Source organism: Lagenorhynchus albirostris, chromosome 15, assembly GCF_949774975.1.
Source record: "Lagenorhynchus albirostris chromosome 15, mLagAlb1.1, whole genome shotgun sequence".
Lineage (NCBI taxonomy): Eukaryota > Metazoa > Chordata > Mammalia > Artiodactyla > Delphinidae > Lagenorhynchus > Lagenorhynchus albirostris.
Window position 1 is genome coordinate 71063168 of NC_083109.1, and position 26142 is coordinate 71089309.

Below are 26142 nucleotides of genomic sequence, written 5' to 3' on the forward strand. Positions count from 1 at the left end.
TTCTCCTCACTGGTCTGTGAGTTCCTTGCAGACACAGGCTGTGTCTTATTAATCTCCAAATCCTTCCCTCGCAGCCCAAGCACCTGGCTTATGGAGGCATTTGGTAAGTCTGTAAAATTGACGAGCCACCACCAACCATGGCTCCTGTCAAGGTCCCTCTCCCTGGTTCCAGCTGCCTGGCAGAGGTGTCACTTGGGGACACTAACATTGCTCAGAAGTGGGCAGGAGGCCTGGTTAGGCTGCCACTAACCAGCCAGGAGGCCCTGGGGCTCAGGGTCCCCAAGATCCACAAAATTAGGGGCTGATTTGGTCAAATGGTCTCAGTGGAGCCTTACAGCTCAGACATTTTGCAACTCTGAAGTCTGTAACTTTCATCCTTCTTCTGAATAGAAATCAGGCCCCAGTGATATCACAAGCCTCAAAAATATTTGACCCAGCAGTTTCACATGTAGGAACTGAACCTATGGAAATAATCACACAAGTACCAAGATTTATGTACGAGGACGTTCACTGCAGCAGCATTTGTAATAAGAAAAACTATAAACAAATCATGGTATAGCCATATGATAGAATACTGCCAACAACTGCAAGTGTGTGTGCCTGACACCCAGTGAGGCCAAACGGAAACATCAGAGTTTGGAGCAGAGAAAGGTTTATTGCAGGGCCACGCAAGGAGATGGGTGGCTCACGCCCCCCAAAACCCCAAACTACCTGAAAGCTTGCAGCAAAGCATTTTAAAAGGTGAGGGAGGGATGTGGCTGGTTGTTACAAACTTCTTGGTGCAGGAATCCTTTGTCCCCATAGGTCAGGTCACCATGTTCCTGTAAACCTCCAACAAGTCAAGTATTATTCTCTGTTCTGCAACATTTTATCTCTGTATGAGCAGAAAAGTGTAATACTCTTTAACAGGTATAGCCCTTGGGACATTGGGATTGACATATATACACCTGTTGATACTACGTATAAAATAGGTAACTAACGAGAACCTTCTGTGTAGCACAGGGAGCTCTACTCAATGCTCTGTGGTGACCGAAATGAGAAGGAAGTCCAAAAAAGAGGGGATATATGTATCTATACATATAGCTGATTGTAAAGCAACTATACGCCAATTAAAAAAAAAAAGGGGGGCTTCCCTGGTGGCGCAGTGGTTGAGAGTCCACCTGCTGATGCAGGGGACACGGGTTCGTGCTCCGGTCCGGGAAGATCCCACATGCTGCGGAGCGGCTGGGCCAGTGAGCCATGGCCACTGAGCCTGCGCTTCCGGAGCCTGTGCTCCGCAGTGGGAGGGGCCACAACAGTGAGAGGCCCGTGGACCGCAAAAAAAAAAAAAAGGTATAGCCTTGAGAATAGGCTGTCCTGTATATTTCAGGCTATGGGCAACATTCTTAACTGTAAGCAAAGGCAACAGAACACAAAGATTAAAGTAAAAGAAACAGATCTAACATGGAGTCAGATTTGTTCTTCCCTATTACAATACCATCCACCATTAAAAACCATGTTTTAGTAGAATATTTAACAACATGAGAAAATGGTCATGTTAAATAAATCAAAAGGAGACTACAAAAACAGGACCTCTATTTAAAAAAAAAGGAAAAGGAAAATCATACATGTTTGCAGACAAATAGGGAAATGTTGAAAGAAAATTCACCAAAATACTAACACTGGTTTTCTCTGGGCACTGGGATTAGATGACCCTATTTTTTTTTTCCTGCATTTTTTACATATTCTTCTACAACATTTTGTAGTTGGAGGGGGAAAAAAGGCTGTTAAAAAATGTCAACCCTCCGTTGTGTGAGGCCAATGGTAGGCAATGGAAGAAAATGCCATAAATTGTGAAAACCAGAAAATTTCATCAGAACCCTTCCCAAAGCCAGCGGCTGTGCCTTTGGCAGATGTAAATGACATAAACCAGAGGAAAAGCAGGACATGGGCATCAAATGGAGCCGAGACAAACTCCTTGCACCCAAAGGTGGCAGGGAAAGCAGCCCACCTCATTGAAAACCCCCAGCCATTATCTGACCTAAAGCCTCCCTCTTGTCCATCTCTATCCTTTCCCCATCCCCTTCCTCAGATCACAAAGACAGTTTCTGGATTTGCCAAGGGCCTGAGAACTTATCCAATTCCACCCAGGCGTCCTAAGGCCTGCTCTGTACCAGGCCCTATGTGGGGCGCTGCAGTCAAGAGAAATCGGATCAAGACCTGTCTGACCTCCCTCCCAGGGGAGGAACCCTTCCTGCAGGTCATCCAGCCTCTTCTTGTCCACCTCCAAGGACTGGGAGCTCACTACAATCCATGCAGCTGGGGCCGCGCCCATCAGTCTTAGAATAGAAATCCTCCATCCCAGCCCACCTTACTCCTCAAGGCCTTTCCTCTACCATCCCAAGTCCTGCCTTGTGTTCCATCCAAGGGTGGGGCTCACAGGCGACCAAACCCATTCCCTCACCCCCTTGGTCATTAGGCATTCAAAAAGCCCTTTCATCATCTCGGGCACAGGCAGTGCTCCCGGCCTTGTCTAGCAGGCAGGTGAGGTGGTGTTTATAGCCCAGGAATAACTGGATGCTAATTCCCTTCTGTTAAAGGGCGACTGAAGTTTCAATTCCCTCCTCTATGAACTCTGAACTGAGGCTAGCTGCAGCTGGGAGGCTGTGACTGACGCGGAGCAAGGGGCTATGTGCACGTGTGCGCGTAGCTCAAATCCAGCCCACGTCCCCACTCCCACCAAAGTTATTCTTATAAAGAAAGGCCTCAGAAGTAGAAGCCATCAGCCCCCAACTCCCTCCCCAGTTCTGTCAATGAGCCTTCGCATAACACCCCTACCCTCACTTTCAGGTGAGCAAACCTCTTCCTGTCAGGCGTGGTGTTCCTCATTAGAAGCAACCCCAGTCCTGTCTGTCCAGTCCCTGTCACACCTAGAGCAGGAGGAGCTGCCGATCCGTTACCCTAGAAACTTCACGGACAAGTGCCATTTCTGCACGTGAACAGCTGGTCAAGGCCTCACATCTCTGACACACCAGCAAGCCCTGAGTCCCACCCACTCCTCGCCCCTCACACAGCTACACCCTCCCTCCCCTCCCCAACCCCCATTCTCAGACAATCCATTAAGAGACCTTCACCTCCCTGTTGTCCTCAGGCAAGACTTCTGTTGAGGGGTCCACTCTCTGGGGTCTGTTGAGGGGTCCACTCTCTGGGAGGGGGAGCAGTGGGAGCCCACATTTTGAGAAGCAGGGGTGTGGACACCACCTGGACTCCAGGCCCACCTCCACCACTAGGGTAGATGTCAGACCAAGTCCCCCACCATCCCTGAACTTGAGAAACAGGGACCCTGCGTCTTCTCACTGTTATAAAGATGTTGTCGAGAAGAGGACGGGATGTAAGTTAGTCCTCCTCGGAGGGGCTCCCCCAGGGCACCGACACAGGCCTCACCCCTTGCTGCCCGGCACCCTGCCAGGACGCTCCCCTTCACCTGGATGCTGGCCCTTGAGGAAGTTTTGAGTGGAAAAGAAGCTCCCTAACCAGCGTTTATATAACAACAACATAAGCATTTTATTTTTTCATTAAGCTTCTTAGTTTCTTAGTATCACAATGGAATGATGAGAAAACAAGAACAACAAAAAAAAAACCCCACGGGTCTGCAAATCTCTGACAAACAGCAGAGACTTCAAGGCATTGAGGGGGAGGGAGGGAGAGGCCTGACAGAAGTGCCAAAGTAGTTCCAGCATCAGCCTCTCCTTAGCCGGCTGGGCCGGGGGGGGGGGGAGGTGGAATGGTGAGAAGGTGGCACTGTCACAGCTGTCCTTGGCATTTCTGCCTCGTGACTGATACACGCATGATCTGCACGGACCACCCCACAGGGTTTCCTGTTGCCTCCCCGGTACCTGGCCGCATGATCCCTGCCTGCTCCAAACCCCTGGACACCCCGGAGCCAGTTCTGCTGGGTGGGTGGCAGGAGAGGAGCGTGGAGGGGGGTGAGGGCAGGCGACGCCGTTCCGGGTGTGAGAAGCCGAGGAGTGGCCGAGGCCCGCCCGGGAGACACCCGTGGCAGCAGGCGGAGGTGGTGCAGGTGGCGGCGGCAGGAGTCCACGTCCCTTGGGCGGTGAGCAGGCCACACCTAGAGCTTCACGGTGCCAGGGGGCAGGCTGTCATTGCAGAGTCTGTAGTAACGCAGGTCGTTGACCAGCCTGTGCACACTCTGGGTGAACGAGGGCAGGTCCTGGAAGGCAGGGGCACAGCTGCAGCCCAGCCCAACCCAACACCCAAAATCACCCCCACCCCACCAGCCACTCCTGTCCCACAGGGCGTCCGGAGCTCTGAGAACATTTGACAAAACGCGAAACTTCACTCACTCTTGCCCCACGTGTCAGCAAAGGCACGGTGGGAGAAAAAGAACAACAGCTGATACCGCCCTAGTGCCCACCACGTGCCAGGCCCTGTCCCAAGCAATTCAGAGACAGAAGTTGTTCAATCCTCACTGCCAGCCTGCGGTGCAGGTTGTTAGTACCGTCATTTGAAGGATGAAGAAAGCGAAGCGCAGATAGATTAAGAAATCTGCCCCAGGTTACACAGTCAGGAAGGGAGGGGATCCAGACTGGAGTCGCTCCCGAGCACGGATACGGCTCCCCTCCACCACGGCCGGCTGAGCCACATCTGCAGAACCCTTCTCCACCCAGGGCTCCAGGCAGGCCCTGCCAATCAAGAGTCACAGTGGCCCGTATGTCTCATGACACCGAGCCTGCCAGGCCGCAGAATACAAACAGAGAAGGCCCCTCACAGCAGGAGGCCCAAATTCAACCACGGACCACTACAGGACCACCCGAGGTCTGCTTCTTCATCTCTGGATTGGGATTACTGAAGGCTGGATTGCAGGTCCACGGGCAAAGTAACATCAACGGTGCCTGTCCACACCCCCTAGGCCACCTGGCTAACCTCTCCTCCTCTTCAAACTTTAGCTCAAAGCCTGCCTCTTCCAAAAAGGCCACTCGGATACGTCCTATTTCCTGGCTCCAGTGGGCTAGGTCGGGGCCTCTGCTCCAAGCTCTCTGAGGCCCTTGGCTCACCCTGCCTGTGGACAGTGAGGGCAGGCTCTGGAGCCAGAAGCCCCAGCTCCAGATCCCGCTTCCTGGCTCCACCAATCCCAAGTTCTGTAATTGCCAACCAACTGCTGCCCCTTCTGAGCCTGGGTTCCTCTGTGAAGTGGGGTTAAACAACAGGACCTACACTTCAGAAGGCTGCTGGAAGGCTATAAAAAAGCCGAGGCAAATACGGTGCTTGGCTCAGTCTGGTCCGCAGAGGGCGCTGTTGCCCATCTTCCCAGCAGGACTCCTTAAAGGCAGGGAGGCACGAGCTCCTGGACACCTGGCACAGGGCTGGAGAAGAAGCCAGCTTCAAACACACAGTGGATGGATGAATGAATGAATGAAGGCGCTGATTCCTTTACTTATTTCATCCTCAAGAAAACAAACCAAGGGATATTTTTAAAATCAGTGGTGCCCAAATGCCAAATTTGAATGTCTTGAATGGAACATGGCAGTATATTTCTGCATTTTTAATACGCACCCCAGGTGCTCTGATGCATACCTATCAATAGCTTTGAAAACCACTGCTTTAAATCAAGAAGTTGACTGAGAATGACATCATTAGAAGCTGATCATTAAATATTAGGATTTGGCCTCCAGGATAAGGATGACAAAATACCCAACTGGCTGAAGTGAACTTAACAAAGCTCAGGAGAAAACAAGATCAACGCCAGGGAGAGAAAGTTTCCAAGACAAGAGAAAACAGGAGCCGAGTCTAAGAAAGAACGACCCTGACACGTATCACAGACGAGACAAGCAAGGAAGACGAAGAGTTTGCTCCAGCAAGAGCAACACGCAACCCTGGACGCTGAAGTGGAATGTGGATGGGCTGTTCTCGCACGGTGGTCGGGTCAACACCACCAAGAGGATGTGGGAGAAAGAGAAGGTGTGAGTGGCTGAAAGACGAAAATTACTTATTCGATAGGAAAAGTTCCAGGAAGAGCCTCTTGGCGGGCGAACAGCCAAGACTTACAGCAGCTGAAACTGGAAGGAGGAGGACAGATGAGGGCCCAGCAACGAGGCCTCAGGACAGGAGAGGCTGGGCACCACGGGACCCGGACACACTAGCAACGATGGCTTCACGTGCATCCACAGACCTCACCACCCCAGTTCCCACTCAAGGGGCTGCCCAGGCGGAACAGCCCACCTGACCGTCTCTGGGTGGGCAGCGGGAGGCAAGAGCATGAGCGCTGTGAGGCTCCTCCCAGGGCCTGGCAGCAGGTCAGCCCCACTGAGCCTGGCATCTGGAAGAGCCCAGGGCCCCACCGCTAAACCCTGATGCCTGGGCTCCCAAGCATCAGTCTTCATGGCCTGTCTGCAAGTCCTGGCCGTACTGGCTCACAACCCAGAGGAAACAAGAGCTGGGCCCCAGTCAGAGGTGAGCTCGACAGGGTGCAAAGAAGCTGAGACAAATCAGGCGGACGGCTGGGGCCAGAACTGGGCCCAGTAGCTGAGACAAAGAATATACGTGCTGCAGAGGCCACCACTGGGGGACAGCGTGTGCCCCTCAATCCAGCCACGGCACCGAGTCATCCAGGAGCCGCACGAGCTACAGTGGAGCCGCCGGGGGCACAAAGCACACGCGAGGCAGCCTGCCCCCTCCTCTCGGAACACGTGCCAGGCTTGAGAGCCCACGCCTGCCCTCCCTTTAGCCTGGCCTCTCTCTCCTCACCCGATCCATCTTGAAATTCCGCCCCAGCACATTTTTCTGGTTGGCATCCACACCATCACAGCTGGTCAGGAACTCTGGGAGGAAGGCCGCGAAAAAGCCATCGAAGTCCACAGAGGCCATGTTGTAAATGGCGATGCCAATCTCCTCCTGCAGGAGGTCGTGGGACTTGTGAACCAGGACCTGGAGCAGCACGTTCACAAACTGAAAGAGCATGGTGGTCCGGAAGATCTTCTGCAGACAGAAAGAGCAGGGTGAGCGAAGGCTGGGCGGGCTCCCTGCCTACTTCCTGTTGTGCTCCGCAGCCACTGACCCGAGGAGGGTGGCCTCAGCCTGGGCCCATGACACCTCTGAGGAAGAAACCTTCATCTGAGAGCTGGGGCACTTACCTTGTGGTACAGCTTCTGCTTCGTGTTGAGAGTCTCCAAGTAAAAGAGATTTTGTTTAAATAGGTGGATGTCAGGCTGGAGAAAGGACTGTCCAAAAGCCTAGGAAATAAGACCACCATTTATAAGCAGCCTTTCAGCACCCTCAGACCCAGCCCTTCTAGGGCACCTCCCTACACCCAAAGAACTGACACTTGGCGGCGGTTCCCCATGCTGACGCAGGGCGGGGCACCTACCGCCTCATTCTCCTGGCCTGTCTGGTCAGATCTTTGGAACGCTCCTGTGTAGTCTGAGCTCCCAAGTTCTCCCCACTGGGCCTCACTTATTTGGTCTCATCTTGCACCTTTTGTAATAAACCTCCACACCTTCACAGGATCTGTCTTTGAAGGAAGCAGCTAACACCTCTAGGCAAGCACCTCAGCCATCTTAGCAGATACCAGAGGCTGCCCTCCCCGCCTCAAGCCAACCACTCGCCCATAAACCACCCTCTCCTTGGCATCCCAGATCTTATAAACCACAAATCCTTGAAGGCTCCTTCACACCTGGCTGCCTCTGCCTTGGGGTTAAGCAATAGCAAATTTTTAAACTGCTTTGCAGTTTCTGGGCTGCGGAAGTTTCCAGTTCACCACCCCCCACCCCAAACAGAAAGAGCCCTGCTCCCACAGAAAGTGACTGAGGAGGAGTGGGGGAGGCCAATGAAATGCAAACCCAGTGGTGGGCAGGACACTCCCCAGAATAAGCCGGTGATGGCCTCGTCATTCCGTCCCTGGGCTCCTAAACTATGAGAAGGGGGTCTTATAGCCACACTGGTGTGTGCTCAGCCCCCAGAGCTCACTCTCTAGGGTTTAACAGTTGCACTTGATCAGAAAGGGAGACAATCACAGGGCAGTGCTTCTCCCAACACGGTACAAGCCAGAATTATCTCTCAAAAATGCAGATCAACTAACACACTGCTGCAGGTAAGGAGGGCCCCCGGTGGTCCTGACGTGGGCAGCCTCCTCACACGTGGGGCAACTCTGCTATAAGGCAGAGGGAACTGAGATGTATCCAGCATCCTGGGTGCCAGGAACGCTGTGTACACTCTCATTTAACCCCACAACAAACCCACGAAATAGGCACTATTATCCCTACTTTACAGATGGAGAGACTGAGGCTCCAAGTTGACTAACTTCATAGGTACTAAGAGGTAGAGCTGAGCTTCAGACCCAAGACCACGAGGCTTCAAAGTGCCACTGTGTGGCGCCTGCTGCAGTGGCCACATTAGAGGCAGTGGGACCATATGCCACAGAAGCAAAGCAAGGGACAGTCGGCCAGTGGACCCAGTTGGTGTCCAGAATGATGCCCGTCTGTTCCTGGATCACAAGGCAGCCTCACCAGCTCTGCCACATTACCTGCATGATGGCACTGAACTGAGGCTCATTCTCCATCTGCTCCTCAGCAATGCCCCTCTGGACACTGGCCAGGACGGTGGACTTGAAGAAGTACCTCCAGTTGTGATGGAGCGTCCGGAAAAGGAGCTCAAACAGCTCAGCCTTCACATCAGGGGAGGGGCGCTGTGGAGACACACACAGACCCTCAAACCTTCAGGGAGCCACTCACAGCCTGGGCCCAGAGCAGCAAAGAGGCCTGAGAGATGCCTCCTAACAGCCAGCAGCGTGTTGGCTTTCCACCCTCACTCTCGTCCTGTCAAGCCCCCTGTGGGCCAGCAGTTCAAACGAGGAGTTCTTCGGCAGAGACATGGCCGCAGTTGAGACACAGAATGCCTGGGTCGGTGCCAAGGGACCCTTTTTCTGATGGAAGCACTCAGCTTTTTAAGCTAAGAAAAAAAGGCTACTAAATGGAAAACAATTAGGAATATGGATTTCCTGCTGAGCAAGGAGCTGATCTGATCTGTCACATCTTCTTGGTGGTGCTGTTCCTTTGCCAGTATAAAAAAAAAGCTGTCCCAGCTAACCTGTTGGCCTTATGCAACCTCTGAGGATAAAGACAAACAAGAAGGCTTAAAAGAGGTTCTGCCCTCTATAGAAAAGGAGTTTAAAGAGCACTTAGAAACCACCGACAGCAGCATTAGAGGGCCTCCAGGTGGAAGCAGCACCTCGGGGGAGGCACTGTGTGGCGCTAATTGCTCTCCCAGCCTGTCTCCTTTCTCACTGGCAAGAGGAGAGGGTGAGGGAGGCAGGCTCAGCAATAATTTTCACATTTATCCAAAAATCTCCAAGTCACTGAAGAGCATGACAGGTCACATTATTCCACAGGTCTCAGCAGAATTAAAAATTATAAGGCCCAGATCTATTTAATTCAGCTTTGATTAAAGTTAAATTAAGACCAGGGGGCACCAACTTCCATGGCAGGAATCCTCAGAGGGCGCAGGTGTGTTTAATGATGCAAAGCAACTGGACTTACTTAAGCCTTAGTCTGGGCAGTTAGCAAGGTTAGCCCTTATTTACGTAACTATTACAGAAAACTTAAGTTAAATATATAATTATTCTGAATTTTGTCATGCTGAGTGGCTGTTTTCTAAGAAGGACAAAGAGCTTTCTAATGATGAAAGCTTTGAATGGTTCTAAGAACTTGTTTTGTACCCTTGAGATCATGAAATTTCTTAATAGGAAAGTGTTATGAACTGTTATTACTACAACATTTGTTATGTTTGCTGGAGAAAACCATATATTCACCTAAAGTTCTAAATTGTTTGCCATGGGACACTGATCTTACTTACCAACCAACCTTGTGACAATTAACCTGTTATGCTTACACCAGATTAGCTCTAATTAACTCAACCAATATAAAAAAAACCATATCAAGCTAATGGCATTCTTTCTCAGAAAAAAAATTATTTTATAAGAAAAATAAAATAACTAACAAATTAGCTTTAAAGCACAACACATTTTCCTCAATATTTCATTCCGTCCCCCATCTCAGGCAGGAGGCAGCACAGTGGACCACCCCAGCCCCTCATACCTCGGCGATGATGGGATACACCTGCTCCATGCACAGGGAGATGATGCTGGGGAGGAAGGGCTTGAACACCTGGCCAGGCTCCTGGACCACCACCTGCAGGATCTTCAGGAACTTCTCAACTACCCGGCAGCCAGTACTGCCTTCGTGGAGGATGCTCTCGGCCAACTGTTCTCTGCAGACAGAGAAAGCACACAGTAGCCAAGAAAATGTTTCTCTGGGGAGCAGTATGAAAACCAACACTTGTGGCAAGTGAAGGAAAGGAGCAAAAAGTCCCACACTTTGTAGCCAGGTCGCACCACTTCTCACGTGGAGTCTGAAAACCTTGGACACAGCGGGTCTGTGGTTACCTGGTAAACATATTGAGGAAAGTCTGTATGATCTGCTCAGTGAAAGGCACGCCCATCTGTACTCTAAGGCCTCGAAACAGAGTGAGGAAGAAACTCAGCATCTCATCAGTCACATCTAAATAAAGGGACAAAGCAAATGATCAGAGGCACGTACACAGGGATAAACAGACGCCCTTGGCTTGATGCACTTCCTTCTGCAATCTGCACTACCCTTTCTCTTTAATTTCCCCAACACCATCACAGCCAATGACGGAAAGTGGGAAATGATTATGGATGTGCTGAGAAAACATCTCTGGTACAGAGAACTCTGCCTGATGGCTCACGATAGGAAAAGAAGGTCATCTCGAAGCCGCCCTCACTGCCCAGCACCCAGCGCCATGCAGAATTCTCACTGCAGGTGGGTTATTCTGTACTCGCTGATGCAACTACTGAACTGGGTCAGCCCCTGAGGGCTTCAGCCACTTCTCTATGACTGGTAATCTGCAGTTGGGTCCAGGGTCAAGTGGCTGAAAGTGGACAGTAAGGGTGTACTCAGATTGCATGGCCCTGGGCTATTAAATAGATTAACTGCAGAAAATACTGGTTACATTTAGTGTGGCTCCACTTCCAGATCTAAACAATCATCTCGTACAGTACGTTCTGGCTTGAACTGCACACACTAAGGGGCAATCGGTGAACATCTGCTGACTGAGAAGCCCTGGATATTTCTCTCATAAGACTGACAAGACCACTGTAAGTGGTCATGAGAGCCAGGCGAGTACATCCAGAGACCCAGAGAGAGCCTCTCTGAGTGACAGTGACAGTGTGTGGAGGTGAAGCATCCCAGCAAAATCCACCTTGCCATGTAAGTAAATAAGTGGAGCTATCAGAAAAGTTCTCTGTCCCGCTGCAATGCCCCTCTTACTCCAATCCATTCATGTTCCCAAGCGACTCAGCGACACACGACATCACCGCCCTCCGCCTTCACCATCTAGGCCGACCCCACCGACTGACTTGGCCTGCCCTGCAGAGCTAAGCAGTTACTCTGGTCCTTGTCAGCACCACCCAGCAGTGAGGCCTGCGGCCAGCTCCTACCTGACTGATGGATAAAAGCTGGGAAGAGGGCCAGGGAGACCTGAACGGATTCCTGCAGGGACTGGTAGCAGATCTGTCGGGACTTGGTGGATTCCCCAGAGATATTCTCCACGATATCTTCTAAGACACTAAGTGTCTGGTGGATAATCACTTTGGCTGCAAACCAAGATTAAGTTGCCTGTTATGACTTGTCTGAGGATAAAGCAGGGTAAGAGGGAACACAGGGAAGGGGAAGAAACCTGCAAAGTTATTCAGAGGACAATCACACAGAAGTCTCTCTTGACTGAGTTATCACTCTCTCTTTGTATCTCTCTTTCTACATCCTTTTCTTCCTTTTTTGTTCCCTTTTTACTGTCAGAACTCCAGTTGCCTGCCAGCCAGCCTGCTCAGTTTTTTGCCTCTATTCTGCCTCTATCCACCTGAAACATGTCCACAGAGAAGATGAAAGGTCCCTCAGGTTAGGTGCCTTGCACTTAATCAAGACTGTAAGATGGTGAATAGACCAGTGAGAATGTTAAGTGTCACAAGGTAATCACCACAGGCAAGAATGGACACATGCAGATCAAACACCCTCCTTGAACTGCAGACATGGCTCCAGCCCGGTAATCCACACAAGCACCGGCCATGCACATCTACTGCTGCTGTGTTAAGGAATAAACTGCCTGATCAATCCTTGGTCTATTGGGCCTGAGGGCCTGAAAAAATACATATAATTATTGTTATTATGTTGCATTATATTATATTGTAATATATATTGTATTATATGTTACTGACAATAAATACTTCTAACAATCCCCTGATGTAAGAGCTCACTGATGACTCCATACAGCACACAGGGGAAACAGAGGCAGTGGCTGGCAAACAGGCAGGATCTCAGAGGACAGAGCAAGGGCCTGGGTCAGAGGGGCCTGGATGTGAATTGCATGTGGTCAACACAGCTACACATGGGGGCAGGATCCTCATCGGTACACCAGGGTTGGCCAATAGCTCCCACCTTTGCAGGGTTGCTGTGAGGATTAGAGACAAGGTTCAGAATGATTCTCGTAAAGCACCTGACATATCAGGAGATCCAGCACAGGAAGTTGTCACCATTCCCCAGCACCTGTGAGGTTTCTCTTCCCACCGGCTGCCTCAAGAAGCCCCACAGGGCTCAGCCTGAGCTTGACAGACTCGACCCTGGCGGAGCTCCAGAGGAGGAACTGGAGCTGGGCTGAGAGCCAGCCTCCACCTGCTAGGGCTCTCTGGGTGGCGCTGACCCCCAGAGCCCACCAGCCTCTGTGAGGGCTGCAGCAGCTTCCAGGGAAGGGGACAGCAGAAAGAATCCAGGCTTTAGAGGTGCTTGGGACCGGGTTTGACTCCTGACCCTGCTTATTCTGAATCTCGGTTTCCTCATCTGAAAACGTGGAGAGATGACACCACCTCACTCATAGGACGGGGCATGAAAAAAGACAATGGCTCACAACAGGCCTGGTCCACTCAAGGCTAGTTACAGGGATGCTAGACACTGAGCTCCTGAAGAAGCCATTCACTCACAACACTACCAGCACACGGACGCTCACTAAGCCAGAAAACTGCACCTGGCAGACACTTCCCCAAGAACACACAAGGCACAGGAAAGGCAAACAGAGTCAAGAGACCAAAATCTGACCTCTGATGTGAGCGTATTTAAACAAGAACCAAGATTTATTCACAAAAATGTGCAAGTGGAAAACTAAAAGCACAATTAAATATGTAATAATAGGAAAATGGATTAAATATGCAAAAATCGGAAATATGTAAATTGGTACTTCCACAGGATAGGATGTTATAAAACCATTAAAAACACTGCTTTCAAGAAGAAAGGCTAATTAATAATAATTTTTTAAAAGGTCGGGGGGCGCTTCCTTGGTGGTGCAGTGGATAAGAATCCACCCGCCAATGCAGGGGACAGGGGTTCGATCCCTGGTCCGGGAAGATCCCACATGCCACGGAGCAACTAAGCCCATGCGCCACAACTACTGAGCCTGCACACTACAGCCCGCAAGCCACAACCACTGAGCCCGCAAGCCACAACTACTGAAGCCCACGCACCTAGAGCCCGTGTTCCAAAACAAGAGAAGCCACTGCAATGAGACCTGCGCACCACAATGAAGAGTAGCCTCCGCTCGCCACAACTAAAGAAAGCCTGCGCTCAGCAACCAAGACCCAACAAAGCCAAAAATAAATAAATAAACTAATTAATTAATTTAAAAAAGAAGAAGAAGAAGAAGAAAGGGGCAATGTGGTGAAGAGCAACGGATCTGGAGCCAGTCAGACCTAAATCACACTCCTGACGCCACCACTTTCCCTGTGATCCAGAGCAACGTACACCTGCCAGGCCTGGGGTGGGGGATAGGGGGTACGGGATACCTTTATTGTGGAGAGATTGGCAGACACCCTGAACCTGGTGATCACACTGAGCATTGCCAATAATGGGATAAACAGAAGCAATGCAGTGGAAGTACACGTCACTACCTGGGTGGTATTCCTGCCAAAAACTACTGGAAACAACCAGACAGAATAAGATTATGGGACTTTCTACAAGAAAACAGGTCCGGACGCTTTAAAAATGTCAATGTCGTGACAAACAAAAACTAGGAATATTTTTCTTTATTAAGAAACTAAAGAGATGTGACAATCAAATGTAACTCATGATCCTTGGAAGGTATCCTTTTTTAAAAAGCAAAAAAGGACAGTTTGATAACAACTAGGGAAAATTTAAATGTGGTCTATGTTATTAAACAACATTACTGTAACCATGTTCCACAGCTTGGCTGGCTGTGTTAATGGTGTTCTGGTTATATAAGAGAATATCTTGTTCTCAAAGATAAAGGTTAAGTACTCAGGGATAAAGTGTTGATGTCACCAACTTCCTTCAAATGGCTCAGTTAAAAAGAAAAAGTGTGTGTGAGGTTGGGGAGAACACAAATGTGGCAAAATATTAACAATTGGTGAATCCTGGTGAAAGATACCAGTTTCTCATTTACTTAATCTTTCTTTTTTAAAAATTTTTTTATTGAAATATAGTTGATTTACAATGTTGTTTTAGTTGGAATGGGGGTTTAACTCTGTTTTACTACCATGTATTTTCTTGGCTGCTTTGGGTCTTCGTTGCTGTACGTGGGCTTTTTCTCTAAGTTGCGGCAAGCGGGAGCTACTCTTTGTTACAATGCGTGAGCTCCTCATTGTGGTGGCTTCTCTTGTTGAGGAGCACAGGCTCTAGGCACGTGGGCTTCAGTAGTTGCAGCACGCAAGCTCAGTAGTTGTGGCTCGCGGGGTCTAGAGCACAGGCTCAGTAGTTGTGGCGCACGGGCTTAGTTGCTCTGCAGCATGTGGGATCTTCCCGGACCAGGGCTCGAACCCCTGTCCCCTGCGTTGGCAGGAGGATTCTTAACCACTGCACCACCAAGGAAGTCCCTCGTTTACTTAATCTTTTAACTGTTCTGTAGGTTTGGAAAGTTTTCAAAGTATAAAGTTAGGATAGGAAAAACTTTCCAGCCTTCATTTCACCACTTGTAGAATGAGGATGATAAGACATAGCTCAAAGGGCTATAGGGAAAGCTAGATGAAATAACGTATATAAAGTTCCCAGCCCAGTGCCTGGGACAGAGTACACACTCAACAAATGTTAACTATGTTTTTCATTACATTTACTGTGGAAATCATTATGCTATTCAGCAAATATTTCCTCACATGGTGGCAATCACACTTCCCACTTCCTCTGAAGTTAAGCCCTGGCCATATAACCATTCACTGTCCAATGAAATGGGAGTGGAAATGACAAGCATCACTTCTAGGCAAGAGCTTTAAGAACCACTGCACAATTTGCCATGTTCCTTTCCCAACATAAGCAAAGACTACAACCGAGCCATCATCAGCCTGGGTCCCCGAGTGACTTGAACAAGAACAACCTCCCCAAACCCCTGACGCAAGCTGGACATATAGTAAAAGCAAGAAAATAGATGTTTTCCCTGCATTTAAGCCCCTAAGCTTTGGGGGTTGTTTGGTACCACATAGCATAACCTAGCTTATGCTGATATAAGTACATGCAAGATAAAGTGAGAAAAGACCATTAAGCTTTATAAAACATGATTCCACAATAGCTGTATGGAACCCCTAGGCAGGTTACTTGATCTTCACATACCTTGGTTTCCTCATGGATAAAATCAGGATAATTAACAGTACCTAACTCATAAAGCTGATACTAGAATTAGATGAATTACTCAATGTAAAACACTTAGAACGAGAATCAGACAAATACCAGACTTTGAAGGTTGATGTTGGCACAGCCAGAGATTTGATGAGGATGTAAGATCGCCAAGGCAAGAGCCTGGCACACAGGATGCCCTCACTAAGCCAGCCATTCTTATGCAGCTATATAACTATAAAATATTCTTACAAGTAGAAAAGGGAAGACAATGAGGAATTAAACCTTAGCTAGACCAGGAGTCAGGACAGGTCTGCAGGGGGAGCTATCATGCCCCACCACGTATTATTGTCAGTTACTACAAATAGGAAGGTGTTGCCTACTTATCCCGCAGGAAGAAGAAAATTATTCTCCCACCTGAAGACAGTCCAGCCAATCACAGACTGTAGCAGCCTAACCAGTGAGAAGTCTTTATACTTTGGATTCCCAGGTTCCTCCAATGGACTCTGGTTATTACAGCCCCTAGCAACTCCCCCTTCTACCCTATAAAAGCAAGTGCCCCTTCCTAGTTCTTTGGATTTGCCTGTGGTCTGCCGTAGTCCTCATATCCTGAGAACTGCAATTCCTCTGGCTATTCCTGAATAAACTCACTTTTGCTGGTAAAATAATTGGCTATTACGGTATATTATTATTAAAGTTGACAACAATAAGACGGTTAAAAAGGTTACTTTCTAAAATACTAAAAATGGTGAGATTTAAGAGTTTCTTTTTCCATCTGTATACCATTCTAGTATTTTTGTACAATTAGTATATGTTAATATTTCTAATTATAAAAGTAATGCTTTTTTTAAAGAATGTTGAGTACATATGACTAACATTTCACAAAGCATTTTTGTTGACATCAGCAATGTTCTATTATTTTCTTTCTGTGAAAATAGACTGTATTTTCAAAATATTTCTTTAATATTTGTTATTTCAGGAAGATTTTTCAGAGAAAGCTGATGCCTTCTACTTGAACTATTGAGTTCTCTTGATTCTTTTTTTCCCTCCTCCTTTAATATAAACAATCAAACTTGAAGATACCAAGCTCTTTCAAAGCCTCTTAAATATATTTGGAGAAAGGTTAGAAACGGTTTCAAAAGATAGTTTCATGTTTCCCAGTGCGTAGAAGTGAACTGCTTTGACTGCTTATGCAAGTATCTGAAATGGATCAAGAATCACTGTAGGATGTTTACCCACGGAAGGCATCATCAAATAATGCCTTTAAATAGATGTTTTCCTTATTTTGGACATTTTAAATAAGAGACGGGGGCAACCTGCATTCAGGAAATAGGTTCATCTGATGTGCTCACTGAATTCCACAGGTGAGCAGGATTCTACCCCCGAGTCCGACTCTGCTGCTTAGCAGCTGTGTGACTGTGGACAGATGAATTCACCCATGAGCCCCAGATGCAAATCCCATCTGCCACAAAGGAAGAATGATGCCTGCCCTACCTATCTCCCCAGGCTGTCCCTGCCTAGGGGCCACTTACTGTCATCCAGGGGCATCTTCCTCTGCGGGGCGACAGCATTGGGCTTCAGGTTGTGATAATCCCGGGAGAGTGCGGAGATGAGGCTGGCATGGTTGATGGAGCGCACAGGCCACTGCTGCTCATTCTCTGGGAGGTTTGGCCATGGAAGCAGCAGGATATTAGAGAGGGCTCGGCACACCAACACCTGAGCCTGGAAGAGACCCCAAGGCGTCCATCAGAAGTTTACGAGCAATGTGGGCAGCAGAGGGGCTGTGCCTGACACAACCTTCAGTACCTACCGCACACAGTGAGCTCAGGCCTCAGGCTCCTTTCTTAAAACCTGGGCCTGGGACTTTGGTCCAACTCAGATAATCCACGGAGAAAAGAGAAACTGAGGCAAAAACACCAAATCTGGGTCTAGCACATCTCAGGGCCAGCCTCAACAATCACTCTTAGTGCCGACACTTCCCCTCTAAGTCAGTACTTGAAGCATTACAGAGGGAGAAATCACAGACACTGAATCCAACCTGTCCCTCAGCTGCCGGCTTCTGACACCCTCTGAGAAGCTACTCAGAACAGTGCTGGTAAGAGTCTCTTACAGTCAATGTGCCCTTGGCGTCAAGTCAGAAGCAATACACTCACATCCCAGGTGCTTTTAACTAACTGCTTTGACTCCCCTATGACCCCACCCCCGTTTTGTTGTTTTTAAACTTCTAGCCTGAGCCTCCTGGAGGATTTTAGGAGAATATACTTGTCTGGAGTGTCTCAACCCTAAGAAAACAAACATTTAACAACAAAAGCAGACTGTTTTAAACCAGAAAGAATGCAAAGAGGACTCTCCCAACACCAGCCAAACTGCCGGCTCTCAAAGCAGCACCATCTCCATGCCTCTTGGGAGGAACACTGTATGTGTGAATCAGCACACTGACTGTGTTAGGAAGGTCATGCCAGAGAGCACTGAGGCTGCATCGGTGCCACGCATATAAGAAATCCATCGATGTTGGCACAGCCTGTAAGCTCTAAGTGCAAAAAGAAAGGCTAGACTCTTCTTCCTCAGCTTCCCTGAGCCTGAGCCACACGGCTCTGGGGACCCCAGGGTAGCCCTGAGGCCTCACCTTATCAACCAGCCGCTGGGCAGAGGCATCGGTGATTCTGTTGAATACTTTCTGTACTGCGGGGATGCTGATCAGAAAGACGGGCCGCACGGTGGTGGCCAGTGAGACCAGTAAATGGCACGCAGATAGCAGCAATTTGTCTTGGACCTGGAGAGGGAAGAGGACATGATATGTCAGCTCACGACATCTCCTGTGAGACTGGTTATTAGAAGAACTTAGTGAGGCAGCCACGAGCTAAATATGGTTCTTGGATGCGAGAGTATACCACCTAGGCTCTGGCTCTGAACTTTTCCTATAATGACGCCCAGCAACAAGGCATCCTCTTCCTTGCCATATCCATAGCTCCTGCCCTCAAGCCAGGACCACCCCCCCACGCCGCCCCCCCAGTTCCTCCCATTCTCAGTCACCGGCATCTTTGAGCTCAGTCACTTCTCAGCTCAAGAATCTACAGTGGCTCCCGTCAGCTCTTAAATCACATGGCAAACTCCTTGGCATATCATTCAAACAGCTGGGGATTGTTCATCTCGCTCTTCTTGCTCCAATCAAGCCAAGATCTCTCCACGCGCCCCCCCGCTTTCTGCACTCCATCAATCGCACCAGGCTCGCCTACTTCCTTCACCTCAACATGCCAATCAAAACCTTGGTTCACATACCATTCTATCCCTTTCAAATTAGCAAAAGAGAAGACTCTTTGAAAACAGGACCTAATGCTAGTAAGACTGTGGTGAAAACAACACACCAAAGAGTCAGTGGCACGTAGAATAATCTAGGAAAAAAAATTACATAACTTCCTAGAACCACAAAATATCCCTAACTTTTAACCCTATAATCCCACTTATTCTAAGAAAACTACCTAAAAGGACAAAGCTACATTCATGAGTACACACATTTCAGAGTTATTCATTACAGAGTGACTTTTTATCAAGCGGAGGCAACGTAAAATACCAGCAATGGGTAGGTAAGTTTTGAAACAACCCCTCACAGGGTATCATAACTCATTTACAATTACAAACACAACAAAAATTTACAGAAAACAATACATTGTTCTGCTAATAGTGGTACAGGATGCCACGTATGATTAAAACTACCCCACCCCCCCCAAAAAAAAAAAGAAAAGAAAAAAAGTATATGCTTTAGAAATATAAATTGGTGGTCTTCTTGGAGGACGACTTAGAATCTATCAAATTTTACATGGATATAACCTTCGACCCAGCAATTACACTTCTAGGAATCTACCCTGCAAGGATGTACACACAAGGATCTAATTTCCATCAACAGAAAAATCATTATACATCCCCACTACAGAACAGCATTGGTCAATTTGAAAAACTGAACTTGCTTGACACGTCTCTGAGGCATACTGTTAAGCAAAAGAAGATATCTGAAGATATCTCTCCAACTATCTACAAACTTTTACGTATGCAGTATGTGAAAACAGGAAAAAGTCTGAAAGATATACAACAAACTGTTGACAGTGCTTCCTTTGGAAAGGAAAATGCTTTGAAGGTAGGGATTAAAGAGTACAATAATTTTTTAGTCTGTATATTTGAACTGTATTTTACTTTTTGACAATGAGCATGTATTCATGTGGGACTTAGAGAACCAAAAAAATAGTTATATTTGAATTTATATGGACTACAACTAAAAAGGAACATGAAATAACACATAGTTCTATCACAGCGGTAAGAATTGGGTCTAATGCTTTGTGGTATTTTAATGTTATAATAAACGGGTATATGAACAGAAGGACAGACGTGGAGTTAGAGAAAAGGTGCAGCCTTTGCTGTTTCAAGACCTTGGTGCTGATCAGGGGTGTGACTGCATCCATGGTGGTGGAAATGAGCGTAACAAACTGCTGCGTATTCTGCCGATGAGCCTCACTGCAGTACTGTGCTAGCCAGTGAGAGTAAGCCTGCAGAGCAGCCAGGGACTGAGCGTGCCTGCGAAAGGAGAGAAGACGCGATTTTAAAGGTTATGGTCAAAATACATTATCACTAAACTTTTTTCCACAGGAGGGAAGAATTTCATCCATCACATTTACTATTCTAGGACATGCGTGGAAGTGTGGAAACCATTGACTTGCTCACGTAGTACCTAAAAGTTAAAACCCATCGTCTAAATATTGCCACCACTGCCTGGAACAGAGAAGGCAGTTAGTAAATGTCTACCAGATCTCATTCAATCTTTCTGTGACACATGTGAGCTCAGCCGAGAGAATGGTAAATAATAAAAACAGAATCAAAGAACTTAAGTGATAATGATTTGACTTGGGAACTAGTAAAAATTTTATATCCATAGCTACAAATCAGGATGTAGAAAACTACCAGGAATTACAGCTTTATAAATAAGCATTGATATGAGTCTCTCAAGTTTAAGCTTCCATCATACCATACATGGTATTTGGCTAGAGGCTTGAAGAAGCAAAGACTATGTTTGGTTTCTGCCAATTTTGTACTGCACATACACACAACAAAATATACATCATAAAAGCTCACAATTCATCAGATAATAATCAATCTTTTTACAAGTGAGGCAGTTGTCTCAGAGCTTACAAAACACCAGATCTTCTAATAAACCTAAATGGGTTATTTCTCCCTTTTCTGAAAAAATTAGTAAGTAATCTTGGGGTGATACTTTAAGACTCTAAATAAATATACCATTCCCCAACAAACACCCATTGAGGAACCCTGCCTAAATCATTCTTACACTGGTGGTTGCAAACTAGTGGTTTTTCTTTCTTTTTCTGTTCATTAGCTGTATTCTTCTGTAAAAAACAGCTTTCCCTCCCTGATCTTTTTCTTTCTTTTAAATCATATGGATGCTTTATATTCAATATGTTGTAACTCATTATCATCCTCATTCTTTCTTGATGATCACAATGTCAAGTCTGACCAGGAAAAACCCTTTCATGCTAGCCCCCACATCCTTTTCATATGTTCCTAACCTTCCTTACTGACTCAACAAGATTCTCCAGGGTCAACCTGCCCCAGACTTGGAGCATTTCTCCAAGGAACTCTGGTTCCTTTTGATGGAGAATGTATTTTAGAAACCAAGAGCCTGAGTACTAGAGGTAGCATTGCTACTGGAGTGTCACTGCTTCTAGGACCTTTCAGTGGATGTAGCTAGGTTATAGGCAGACACTATTTAAAAAATCAAACTCAGTATCAACAATCCCAGGGCAAACTGACCTCAAGTACCTCTAGATATGATGCAAGAAGGACATGTCATCTCCTATGCAGTATTCTTGCTAAAATGTTTAACCTCAATCGAATACAGAGAAAAACAACTACACAAATCCAGATTAAGATTTTCTTAAAAAAAAAAAAAAACAAAAATCAGTAGGATCTGGATCTCCAGAAAGTCAGTCTCTCTCTCCACCCCACCCCTCCCAAACATGCACAATTTGGGGAACTGGTCTAGGCTACAGGAGACACACATAATGTGTGATTCATTAGTTAGAACTCAGATCCAAAAAATGTATGTCTATAGATATATATGTAAAAAGAACATTCTTGGGACAATTAGGGAAATTTGCATAGGGAATATATATACATATACACTTAAAAATTTTAGGAGACATACTTACTGACATTACTGTATCTATGAAAGTTTTTGAGTGTTGATAATGGTATTATGGTTACATAGGAGAATGTTCCTAGGAGATACATGCTGAAGGATATACATGTGAAGTGATGTGTTGTCTGCAATTTATTTTCAAACAGTTCACACACAAAAAATGTATGTGTGTGCACTTGTGTACACAGAGAGAAGCACAAGAAAAAAAAAACAGCAGGGCTTCCCTGATGGCGCAGTGGTTAAGAATCCGCCTGCCAATGCAGGGGACACGGGTTCGAACCCTGGTCCGGGAAGATCCCACGTGCCGCAGAACAACTAAGCCTGTGCGCCACAGCTACTGAGCCTGTGCTCTAGAGCCCGCGAGCCACAACTACTGAGCCCACGTGCCACAGCTACTGAGCCGATGCATCTAGAGATCGTGCTCCACAACAAGAGAAGCCACCACAATGAGAAGCCCGGCAGTGCAACGAGGAGTAGCTCGCCACAACTAGAGAAAGCCTGCATGCAGCAATGAAGACCCAATGCAGCCATAAATAAATAAATAAATAAATAAATTTTATTTAAAAAAAAAAACAGCAAATGTGGCAAAATATTTATCATTGATGAATCTAGCTTGAGAGTATAGTATATGGGTGTTCATTCTATTTTCCCCTTTTCTATAGATTTGAACTTTTTCAAAATAAGTTAGGTAAGAAAAGGTACTAAGTATCTTTAAGTAAGAAAATATTGGGAATTTGATATTCATAGTGACAAAGCAGTTATTTTGTATTTTATCTTTAGAATCCATTGATCAAAAAGTAAGTACCAAAAGTAAGGAGGAAGACATCAAAGTGCGTCTTGGGGTGGGAGGGGGCGGGTTCCTAAGAATTTCAATCAATCTATCAAACTTACAGAGCTCCTTAAAGGCTGAAGGGAGGAGCTCTAAAACTTCCTGAAATTGTGTTCAAGGCGTGTTTATGAGCAAATTAGCACTTTTCTTGGGAGAAGCTTTCTCTAAATTCTCAAAAAGGAAAGCAATATTTAAAAAAAAATTTTTTTTTAAACAACCACAGTAAATAAGACTCTTTCTATTATTTATCTAATTTGAAGCTCAAGAATGCTCTAGAACAGGGGTCAGAGACTTTTTCTGCAAAAACCAGAGTATAAATATTTCAGGTTTTATAGGTCATCCACTCTTGTTCAGAACTATTCAACTCTGCCACTGTAGAGCAAAAGCAGCTCATAGATAATACGTAAATGAATGGGCATGGCTGTGTTCCAATATAACTATTTACATAAGCTGGCAGTGGGCTGGATTTGGCACAGGCCATAGCTTGCCAACTCCTGCTCTAGTCTAGAGCAAGCCTTCTGGGCAGTGTAATCTCTAGGATATGGCCCCATCTCCAGTCCCCATTCCTCTATCCCTCCCATATGTCACTTTCCTAATGGCTTTTCACCGTCTGTAAAGTTTCTCAAAGTGTGGTCCCTGGATGCCCCGCTTTTAAAATCACTTGAGGTTCTTGTTTAGTATGTAAATACCCGAGGCTTATGCCATCCTGCTACAATCAGAATCTCTGAGGGAGTATGTTTCCCAAGCAATTCTCCTGTACCCTGCAGTTTCAGTCACTGGTCTACAGGGTAAGAGTCATGGCATTCAAGGTGAAACACTCAGCCCTAACATGCCTATCCAGCCCCGCCTCCCGCCACACCAACTGCTCACCACATCCCTAACTGTGTGACTGGAACACTTCTGTGGCTTGGCTTGTGCTGTTCTTTCCTCCTGAAATGCCTACTCCATATACCTTCTGCTGCCAGCTCTCATCTGCCTGATGAATTCCATTCACTCCAACCACCCCGGCCCCGAGATATCATCAAACAATCTCTCTCTTTCTAGGTTTGGAGGTGGGAGTTTTTCATCTTTTCATGGCAGCCACTACAGTCCCTTTTTATCTGTAAAGTCATTTGGGGCCAGACAACAAAGCCTTTCTGAGAATACACGAACATCTAACTATACTTACACATCAATGAGATCAGGCTTCAATACTGATGGCACGGCAGTCTCAATGTTGTACAATTTTATCTGAGATCCATACAAAGTGACTTTGACCAGCCTGTTGGCAAAGAAGAATATAAGAAAAAACATTCAGTTTATGGACTAAAATAGACAAAATGGACTAGGTACCAAGGTCTCGAGGACAGACTTTTTTTCAATCAAAAAGAATCCAGACCAGGTCTTCAATTTTATCCCAAAGACATAATCTGAGATGTGCATAAAGATTTATATACTAAGATACCAACTAAAGCATTACTTACATTGAAAACAATATAACACAACACAGAGAACATAATGTAATGTAACAATATATACAATAAAAATGATTAGGATGGAAATTTTTATGCTATGTGTATTTTACCACAATAACAAAAATTAGAAAAAAAGTGAATGTTTCAGGCGGATAGGTATATGATAAAGAAAATACAGCAAAATGTTCACTGTAGAATCTATGGGTATTTCCTACACAATTTTTTAACTTTCTGAAGAGTTGAAATGGGGTGGGGGTAGGGAGGCCACAAAAGTTTCTAAAATAGATTAAGGTATTTTTAACTTCAAGCACAATTCTTTGAGAAGCAAGTTACTGAGCCCACTGGTTGCCCAAGGGCTCCCTATGTATCAGTACAAACGAACACTGAATACAATAACTAACAGCCAGCTCTAGTGGGAAATGGGAAATGCATCTTTCACTAGAGACAGACATTCCTTTCTGAGTAAACATAAACAAACCAACCAAAAAAACTAGAGACCTGGCTAGGTTCTCTCTGTGCTTGCTCTGTAAGGAAACCTGGGAGCAGGTCTGAGGGGGACGCCAGGGAAGATGGTGTATGTTTCTCTCCCCCAATCCAACAGTGAGGAGGGTCTCAAACTTCACTGAGCATAAGAATCAACTGGGGAACTAATTACAAATGCAGTTCGCTGGTGCTACCCCACAGACTGACTCTGTAGCATTGAGGGGGGTCTGGAAATGTGCATCTTTGAAAAGCACCCAGGGGACTCTGATGCATGTAGACCATACTCTGAAAAATGCTCCTCTCTGATGGTGGGGAGAAAGCAGGACTTTGTTACAAAACCACAAGCTTGAGCCACAAGTTATTCAGGGTTGGGGAGCAGTCAGAAAGACGAATTTCCAGTCAGTCAAGGAAATAAGGGTAAAAGAGCCAAGGGTTCTCAATCTGAAGTCCTAGGAAGCGGGGTGTGGTGGTGGCAATAACTAGGCATCAAATCATTCACCATCAATAAGTAAGACGCCAATGCGCAGCCAGTATTTAATTCTTTAAGCTGCCCCACATTTTTCACATTCATACAATAAGTGTACAGTTCAGTGGTATTAAATATATTCACAACGTGCTACCACCCCCACCATCCATCTCCATTACGCTTTCATCTTGTAAAACTGCACCTCAGCACCCATTAAATAACTCTCCATACCCCCCCCACCCCGGCAACCAGCCTTCTATTTTCTGTCGCTATGGTTGTGACTACTCTAAGCACCTCATATAAATGAAATCATACCGCATGTGACTTTACATTCTGTTTCCTCATTCAACGGCATTCTTTAACGTTGTTCTACACTAAAAATGAACATCTTTTAATATTTCTAAGTTTAGCAATCTTAATATTAGGTTTTTTTTATGTAACCTGTAAGTGAAAACATTGCTAATCACAGTGGCTATTAAGATCACATAGCCATAACAAGGAGGCTTCTCTCACACTTTATTCTAAATGAAGACAAAACAGCAAAGTATCTTTACGTACTGAGCCTGAAAACCTAAGCAGTGCAGAAAGATGTATATATTAAGGACCTACAAAATAGCAATCCAGGATCTCTGAACAGTCATTTCACTATGAAGTTGAAATGACTGATGGATATAATATATTGCTTAAGTTTAAATTAAATATAGATTTCAGGCAGAAGGACATGTTCTATTCCTACTAACCATCAGCGGAAACAGGCCTAGTGCAGGAAAAAGAGGAAAAAGAACTTGAAGTAGAAGCTCTGTGGTTTGGAAAGAGCACAGTATTTGGACTCAGGAAACTGGTTAAAGTACCTGTGCTCCCACTCATGAACTGTGTGACCTGAGGTAAGGCACTCACCCTCTCTGGGCCAGAATTTACTCAGATAAAATGACAATACCTGTCCCTCAAAGTATAGAATGAAAGAAAATGTACAAAATTACTTTTGAAAATTTCCTACTACTGTATGCTGCTTTTATTATTATTAATCTGGTTTT

The 26142-nt window shown here is 46.3% G+C and overlaps 1 protein-coding gene across 7 annotated transcripts in view; it reads right to left on the reverse strand.

The window, feature by feature from the left end:
• Window positions 1–26142, reverse strand: part of XPO6 (exportin 6) — a 122108-nt gene that overhangs the window by 11452 nt on the left and 84514 nt on the right. For 4 of the 7 annotated variants that reach the window (XM_060124310.1, XM_060124313.1, XM_060124309.1 and 1 more), the window contains 11 exons: window positions 23874–23966; window positions 20096–20240; window positions 18301–18447; window positions 17207–17396; window positions 11510–11665; window positions 10436–10550; window positions 10089–10260; window positions 8519–8680; window positions 7131–7229; window positions 6745–6975; window positions 3519–4210 (listed from right to left, as the gene is read on the reverse strand). In XM_060124310.1, coding sequence (XP_059980293.1) covers window positions 4109–4210; window positions 6745–6975; window positions 7131–7229; window positions 8519–8680; window positions 10089–10260; window positions 10436–10550; window positions 11510–11665; window positions 17207–17396; window positions 18301–18447; window positions 20096–20240; window positions 23874–23966 — 1612 coding nt within the window. In that variant the 3' untranslated portion in view covers window positions 3519–4108. Of the gene's footprint in view, window positions 1–635; window positions 875–3518; window positions 4211–6744; window positions 6976–7130; window positions 7230–8518; window positions 8681–10088; window positions 10261–10435; window positions 10551–11509; window positions 11666–17206; window positions 17397–18300; window positions 18448–20095; window positions 20241–23873; window positions 23967–26142 lie in introns of those variants that run through there. The other 3 variants (XM_060124311.1, XM_060124312.1, XM_060124314.1) reach the window with 2 other exon arrangements.